The sequence below is a fragment of the Saimiri boliviensis genome, chromosome X, assembly GCF_048565385.1.
Source record: "Saimiri boliviensis isolate mSaiBol1 chromosome X, mSaiBol1.pri, whole genome shotgun sequence".
NCBI classification, from domain to species: domain Eukaryota; kingdom Metazoa; phylum Chordata; class Mammalia; order Primates; family Cebidae; genus Saimiri; species Saimiri boliviensis.
The window spans coordinates 44,180,005-44,188,515 of NC_133470.1; the positions used below are offsets into that span (position 1 = coordinate 44,180,005).

General features: G+C 44.4%; 1 protein-coding gene across 1 annotated transcript; it reads right to left on the reverse strand.

Annotated features, from left to right (window-relative positions):
- Window positions 1-71: 71 nt before the first annotated feature.
- UXT (ubiquitously expressed prefoldin like chaperone) lies at window positions 72-6,887 on the reverse strand. Its single transcript, XM_003939523.3, has 6 exons — window positions 6,790-6,887; window positions 5,732-5,813; window positions 5,520-5,587; window positions 5,131-5,238; window positions 357-420; window positions 72-171 (listed from the first exon to the last, which is right to left on the reverse strand). Exons 1-6 carry the CDS (start codon window positions 6,885-6,887, stop codon window positions 118-120), a joined length of 474 nt encoding a protein of 157 aa, XP_003939572.1. The 3' UTR covers window positions 72-117.
- Window positions 6,888-8,511: the final 1,624 nt, after the last annotated feature.

Below are 8,511 nucleotides of genomic sequence, written 5' to 3' on the forward strand. Positions count from 1 at the left end.
ACTTTGTGCCCTAGTAACAGGCCCCTGTGGCAACCAACAGAGTTTGTGAGGAAAAAGAAGTGCCATGTGACTCAAAGGCATTCAGGCTCTTTAATGTCTGAGGATAGCGGGAAGAAGTCAATGGTTAGGCTTCTCTGGGAAATTCTGCAGGCCTTGTAGTTCTCTAAGCCCCTGAAAAAGAGGACAGAAGAGAGACTGTTCAAAGATTGGGTCTGGGTTATGCCCCGAGCCTTGCTCTGACCTCCTTCCCTTGACTCCAGCTTAGAAGGAAAGATGGTCCCTCCCTCCTTCCGCTCTCTCCCTTCCTCAGGTCACCACCCTAAACAGAGTCTGGTAGTGGGGTGAGTTGCTCTCACCTCTAGCAACATGTGGATATGGGCTTTGATATTCATGGAGTCCTTGGTGAGGCTGTTGCTGAGCCTAGAGAAAAGAAACAGGAAACGGCAAAATGGGGCCCGTTTATGATTATGAGAATGACCCTTCCTTATCATCTCAAGAACTACTTATATCCTGGATGATTTCCACAGGGCTCGCTCCTATGCAGAGATGCCATGCCACCATCTGGTTTTCACTGATTCAAAGATTATTAAATGCCTACTGTATGCCAGGCAATTTTAGGCACTGGGGAGATAGCAGCAAAGACAACAAACAAAACTCCCGGCCTGACGGAGTTCAAATTCTTGTAAACAGGGACAGACAGAAAAACCAATGAAATAAAAGATATGGTGTGTCAGATGGTTCTAACTACAATCAAAAAATTTAAAAATGAGAGAGGATTAAGAACTATGAGAATGAGAGGGGGACTGCCATTTTAAATAAAGGGCTCAGGGATGGCTTTGCTGAGAAGCATTTGAGTAAAGACTTAAAGACAGTGAAGAAGTGAGTAGTGTGGGCATAAGGAGGATGTGTTCCACACACAAGGGGTAGCAAACACTGAGGTGGGAGTGTGCCTGGCATGTCTGAGGTGCAGCAAAGAGGCCACTGTGCCTGGAGAAGAATAAGTGAAGGGGGAATGCAAGAGGTGAGGTCAGAGGGGTAATGAAGGAAGCAGATTGTGTGAAGCCTACAAGGTCATGGTAAGGACCCTAGCTTTGACCTTAAGTGAGATGGGAACCAGGGGAAGATCGTGGCAGAGGAAGGAGGTTGAATTACATGAACTAGTCAGTTGACTCCTTTTCTCTAAGCCGGTTTGGATCATGTCTCACCCAAAATAATCCTAATGGATATAACGAGTCAAGGAAGGCCTTTCCAAACAATGAAGAATGAGAAGGAATGGAAAAATGCCTAATGATTAAGCAGTAGGAAGGCCTTTTCCACAAAAAGGCCAAGAGGCAGCAAAGAGCTGTTGGAGGAGTAGTGAGGTCAGAGTGTTAGAAATTAAGTGAATGGTGAAGGAAGGTGGTATAACACAAGGTCCAAGAGGCAGGAGGGGGTTAGATCATGCAGGGTCTTGATATCATGATAAGGAATATGGATTTTATCGTGCTGTTAATGTAGGAGTCAGTTTGAGGGGTAAATGAAACTAAATACTGTTGGAAAAGTAGACAGCATTAAGATAGGATGCTAAATTGGAAAAAAAAGTAGTATGAATCCATCTATATACCAGTAGCTCCCACATTTCTTTTTCTAGCCTAGAACTCTCCTCTGAACTTGACTAGGAGTTTTAATGACATCTTCCAAAAATCCACTTCAGTGTTTAATCTACTAACAGGTTCCAGATTAAACTCCTGACCTTCCCCTCCAAATCCAGTCCTCCCCCACCCTTCTCCATCTCAGATAATGGCCACTCCATCCTTCAAGTTGCTCAGCCAAAAACCTGGACTCCCCTCTCTCACACGTCACATCTAGTCAGCCATTCTACTTAAAATCACGACTGCTCCATTGCAGGTAATGCTTCCGATCTCCACGATATGCTTTCTCCATAGCACTGTCAACATCTGACATACTATACATCATTCGTTTATTGTTTGTCTCCCCTGACTAGAATGTCAGCTGTATGAGGGCAGATTTTGGTCTTTTTTGTTTACTGCTGTATCGCCAGGGACCAGAACAATGTGTGGCACAGAGCAGGCACCCAATGTATACTGAATGAATACGTGACTACTCCATTCAAAGGAACCTGAAGTTGGTTGAGTGTATGTTTAGGGACAGGAACAAAATGAAGTATGAGTGTTGTTGCCAGAGAGCAAAAATACTTTCAAGAATATTCTGGAGTAATGCTTAAAAAATGGAAGAATCAACCTGATCGGTTCCTAAGGGACAATTTGAACATAAAAAATGAGAACAAAATTAGTTAATGATATAAGCTTAGCCTATGAAAACCTATGAGTTCAACACTTAGAAGAAAAATGCAGAGTGCACCAAATGCTAGCTGTAACACAAAAGGGAGATGTTTATTACTACTGATTTATCTTTATTTTTATTTTCTATGTGGAGAAGCAAATTACTACTGATTTAGTATGTAAGGTAGTGTAAGTAGTCATATGGTTATGCTGTTTCTTCTATAATTACATGTCTATACATGAGATGTGGATGTGTACTCCTTTCAATGTCATCAGGAAAGAATATACAGAGATTTCATCCCTTCCACTTCCTGAACAAAGAAATATACTAAGAACAGGAAGAACACTTTTGATCATATAAAATAACCAGAAAGTTAGTTCAAAGTATATCCCAAGTAACCAAGTGTTTTAAAGAGGAGAGCCAGCTACATAGACTCAAATCCTCATCTCTTAGAAAAATTAAACTTCTAGACAGTCCTACTAATTATAATAAAGCAATAAAAGAGTCAACTATATTTTTCATCACACTAATAGACCAGGTCAGTATATCAAAAAGACCAGGCAAGGGGGAAGGTCTTTCATTTTGGAGAAGTATATGGAGTCTCAAAAAATTAAAATCTATTTGATAGGCTCAGGAATCCTGTGACATAACAAGGAAAGCCTTCTTATAAAAACTGGACTTTAGCCAGGTGTCGTAGCTCACGCCTTCAATCCCAGCACTTTGGGAGGCTGAGGTGTGCCAATCACCTTAGGTCGTGAGTTCGAGACCAGCCTGGCCAAAACAGTAAAACCCCATTTCTACTAAAAATACAAAAATTAGCCAGGAGTGGTGGTGGGCACATGTAATCCCAGCTACTTGGGAGGCTGAGGCAGGAGAATTCCTTGAACCCAGGAGGCAGAGTTTGCAGTGGGTCAAGATCATGCCATTGTACTCCAGCCTGGGTGACAAAAGCAAAATTCCATCTCAAAACAAACAAACAAACTGGACTTGGTCTAAATGACCACCAGTTCAGAACTGTGTTGACCATGAAAGCAGGCCATTTAATCAAACTATTTGCTAATTGGTCTGAACATCAAGAATCAGAAATCTCAGCAGGTCTGAGGTTCTTTTGGGTCCACTAACAACAAAATCCTGGAAAGGTTTGAAAAGATAAAAATTACTGAAACCCTAAGGGAGGCAACTTTGGAAAAAATGAATATAGGAACAGACATAAACATAACCAACAAGGAAGTTTCGATCGATGGTATTCACACATGTGAGATGTTGTTAGTCTAAGTGTATTGCTCAGTGTCCCCATGCTTATGCCATCCAAACCAAGCTCACCTCTCTTGGCAGTTTCTCTAGCACGCCAGGCACAATATTCCCCTTGCCAGGAATGCTCTTCCTCAGATAGCCCCATGGCTTGTTCCCTCAGTGAAATGATTCAAATGTCCCTTCCTCTGGGAGGCCTTCCCTAGCTACATTTCACATCCCTCATCTATGTTCCCAATTGCCCTTCCCTGCTCAAAATTGTAAATCAAGTTTATCTAACCCACAGCCTGTGGGCCACACATGGTCCAAGATGGCTTTGAACGCAGCCCAACACAAATTCATAAACTTTCTTAAAACATTATGTGATTTTTTTTTTGCTTTTTTAAGCTTATCACCTATCATTAGCATTAGTGTATTTTATGTGTAGCCCAAGACAACTCTTCTTCCAATGTGGCCCATTGAAGCCAAAAGATTGGGCATTCCTGCCTTAAACTCAACTGGAGCCCACACTTTCTCTCCCCATCACCAACACAGATCTGCTTCAATAACCCACTTCGATTTGCTTCTAGCATACCCTTTTAAATTATTTCAACAATCCTAAAGCCCGGCGCAGCGGTGTGCCTGTAGTCTCAGCTACTTGGTAGGCTGAGGCAAGATGACTGCTTGAGCTCAGGAGTTTGAGGATATAGTATGCTATGATTGCAGCTGTAAATAGTCACTGCATTCCAGCTTGGGCAACACAGCAAGACACCATCTCTTAAAAACAAAAACACAGAGTGTCTACTACATGCTTGTACTACTCTAGTCACCTTGGGTATAAACCAAATCTCCCCCTTTGCAACACTTACATTCTAACTGGAGGAGACAATATGAGAAAGAAAGAAATTACACAGTAAATATTAGGGCGTGGTAAGTGTTATGGAAAAAAAAAAAAGTAGGAGGGGAATCAAGTGTGCCAGGGGCTGTGATTTTAAAGTTAGGTTACAGAGCGCCTGGTTGAGGAAGTGACATTTAAGCAAGACAACTGAGTGAGGAGAAAGGAAGCCATGTGGGTACTGGGGAAAAGGGCAGTACAGGCAGAGAGAACAGCCACGGCAATTGCCCTGGGGTGGGATCATTCTTGGGATGTTGAAAGAAGCATGTGAAGGTCAGTGTGGCAGGAACATGGTGAATGAAGAGTAAAATTAGCAGGAAGTGAAATCACAGGTAACTAGTTTTCTTGTTACCAATTTTAACAGGCTGAGACCTCATGGATCTGGTCATAATTGTATTTATGTATAACAGTGTAGTCCTTCTAGATTGTACGCCTTCAAGGAACTCTTCTGTCTTATTCACTGCTGCATTCCCACTGCTAAGCAATGCCCGGCATACACAAGATGCCCAATAAATGTTTACATGAATAAATGATACAAAGATCATTTTTTGAATGCTTATTATGTGCTACACATGGGCTTTGCATCCCCATTTCTTCAGTCCCAGCTCTGAGGAGGAGGGGAGATGAGTCCTTAAATATCATTCCAGGCAGCCACGGGGAAAGGGAGGAGAGTGTTGGAAATGGTGGTGTTTTTACACACTATCCTCATGGAATGGACTTACTCTGTGAGGAGAGAGCTCTTACGATCAATGAACTTGAGAGCTTCCGCCAGTGTCAACTCCAGGAAAAAACCATATCCCAGGGCCACATAGATGCGTGAAGTATCTGGGCTGAGGAGAGAGAGGTTAGAGGAAGTGGAGGGGAGTCCTCATCACTGTTTAGCGTAGTTTATGTTTTGCTTCCCACCCTCCCCCAAATTGAGCCTCTGGGAAAGTAGGGATTTTGTCCGATTTTAATCACTGTCACATCCCCAGCACCTAGCTTATATCCTATTGGGATATAAAATCTCGTATAATGCCTGGTATTTAGAAGATACTCAAAAAAATATATGTTGCATGAGGGAAGGGGGAAGCCGAACCCTGTGGGCTCAGAGGGGTGGGTAGACACTCACACCACTGTGTCAACGAAGAAGTTACAGCCCAAATCCACCTGCATATATAACTCCGAATGCTTAGCTTCCTGTGGAGCCAGGGAAAAAGAGGTAGGGGTCAGTGGTGAACTCTTAGATCAGGCGACAGGTTTGGGTTTGGGGTCTCTCTTCCCGTCTCGCTCCCTTACCCACACATACCAAAAAAAAGTGGTACCCAACCCCATAGTCTTTACCTGGAGTCGCTCAATGACATTTCTCAGTTGAAGGTATTTGGCCAGCTGCTCATATACCTTGTCTCGATGGTCCAGCACCTTTCTGATGGGACGAAAGTACAATGGTAACCAATAGACAGCCCCATTCCTTCTGGTATACCTCATTTCATGACCCTCTGAGACTCTCACGTTACCATACAATGAAAAGGCTTTTTAAGTGCGTAAGTTAAAATTTTGGGCTCTGGGTCAGTCTGCTTGGGTTTGGATCTGGGCTCTACCCTTTACTAGATGTATGACTTTGGCAAGTAAGTAACCTGTTTGGGACTCAGTTTCCTCATTTATAAAATGCAGATGACAGTATTACCTTGTAGAGTCATTAGGATTAAATGAGCATTTACTGCAAAGCATCTAGAATAATAACTACCAAATGGTAAACTCTCTACATATGTGTTAGCTATTATTACTGTTATTACACTCTACTCCCAATGCTGAACTCCAATCATAATGTCCCATCCTCACCCTAGAAAAATCCTCCATCCCTTTTAGGATGCTCATAGTCCTAGCTCTGAACACCTTACTTCCTGCTTAAATCAAAAAAGACTGCAATAATATTTCTTCATACTCATTGAACCTCTACTATGTTTCAGGCATCCATGCTAAATTCTTTACAAAGATGAGGCACATCAAGTACTCAAAACCACTGCATGGGGAAGGTTCCACAAAACTCCCTATTTCACAGAGGAGGAAAGTTTATAGGGCACAGAAAGGCGAGGTAGGACGTAGTCACAAAGATGAAGAATGGCCGAGCCAGAATTCGAACCCGAGAACTGTGGCTCCAGAAAACCAGCTTTAATCCGTTAAACATCGGAGGCCACGCATGCGCGGACACGCCCCCTACTATGAACGCCAGGTCCCAGCCAAACTGCACCCCGGATGTCGCCCCCACTGCACGCTCCAAGGAGCGCGGGGCCGGACTCTGAACGCCTCGCCCACCAATCCAAAGGCTTGGCCCTAACTCTGAACGCCCCACCCACCACGTGGAATGTTCCAAACGCCCCGCCCCACGCACTGTCACTCACCGCAAGTCCCGCTGCAGCACATCACTGATGAAGGACTCGTAGCGCAGTACTTTCTCCCCCGTGGCCTCCACAGCCCGCCGCTTAGGGGGCGTCGCCATGATGGGCTCCTGGGGAGTCGGGAGGGGGAAGACCACGTTGACCGCTGCAGTTTGGCCTCACACACAGTTCATTTCCACCCTCTAAACGCTAGGCATCGGCTCGGCTGGCTCAAGCTGGGGGTTCAGCCTTCCGCCCCTCCCAACTCGGGGACCCGGCCACCCAGGGACACCCAAGCGCGGCCTTTACCTCTGGGCCGCCAGCAATAAGAACGGTTGGTAGGAACGGCGGCTTCCGGGTGGCGCGGGTGAATGACGTAAGTGGCAAGCCCGCTGGCCAACCAAATAGCCAGGTGGGGAGGGGCGGGCCTAAGTGGAAGAAGATGTACCAAAGAAGAGAATAGAAGGGCGGGGCTTCACGGAATCCGAGGAGATCACAGAAGACTAGGGCGTGGAAGCGGGGTGGGGGCGGTTTGGCAATAACCCGGCCAATGGGGGACTGCAAAAGCGGCGCGTGGAGACTATGGAGACTGCGTGGCTGGTGGGGGTGGGATTTAATGGGATTTGGCGGGTTCTAAGGTAGGCGCGATGCACAGGTGGAGGTAGAGAGAGGGAGCAAAGAGTTTAGTATTTAAAAGGACCTAAGAATTGACTATGGTTTTGGTCTATAAGGAAGATCCCGTGTGATCTGTCAGCCTGGATATTGATTTTTCACACGGGAGGTTTGGATTTCACTCCTGGCAATGGGACTGAGTATGAGCATTTAAAAGGTTTTAAACAGAGACGGATTTTCTAAAATTCATCTTTGATGACTCCACCTCTACACCCGCAATCCATAACTGGGGCTCAAGCAGAAATTGACAACGTTCTTTGTCTAATCACCTCCTTCGATAGTCAAATGGAGAGGAGTCACTGAAGTCCTGTGCCGGATGGGCCATCTTACAAGATGTTAGGCATAGTTCCTATGTTTTTATTTAAATGGTAAGGTTTTCATGAATTTATTCTTATGCACTAAAGTGAATCTATTTTTCAGGTTATATTTTCAAACAAGAACTTCTAGCACACAAGAATGGGCCTTTGCCTGGAGAAGAACCCAGACCGTGGGATGAATTCCCAAATGCTATTTCCACCTGTAGAGCCTAGAGCACCCACCCCTACCAAGGAAGTCTTCCCAGATAATTTGTGTTTCATATGTAAAAACAAGGTTTTTGTTCAACTGCTCAAAACCCAAGCAAGTTAAGCCTTTTTTTTTTTTTTTTTTTTTTGAGACAGGGTCTTTGTCTCCTGGCAGTGGTGTGATCATGGCTCACTGCAGCCTTTACATCCCAGGTTCGAGCAATCCTCCCACCTCAGCCTCCTGAGTGTTAGGACTACAGATGCACACCACCAGGTCTGGCTAACTTGTTTTATTTTTCATAGAGATGGGGTCTAATTATGTTATCCAGTCTGGTCTCAAACTCCCGGGTTTAAGTGATTTGCCTGCCTCGGCCTCCCAAAAGGCCGGGATTACAGGCATGAGCCAGCACACCTGGCCAAGTTAAGCTTTTCTTTGCCCTTAGAACAAGATAATTGTAAAAAGAGAACATCGAGATTATTTTTTTCTGTCTGTCAATCTTGTGTTACATATAGTTTAAATTACATTGAGTGTGATTGGAATAGATACTAGGTAGATAAATATTACCTAGTT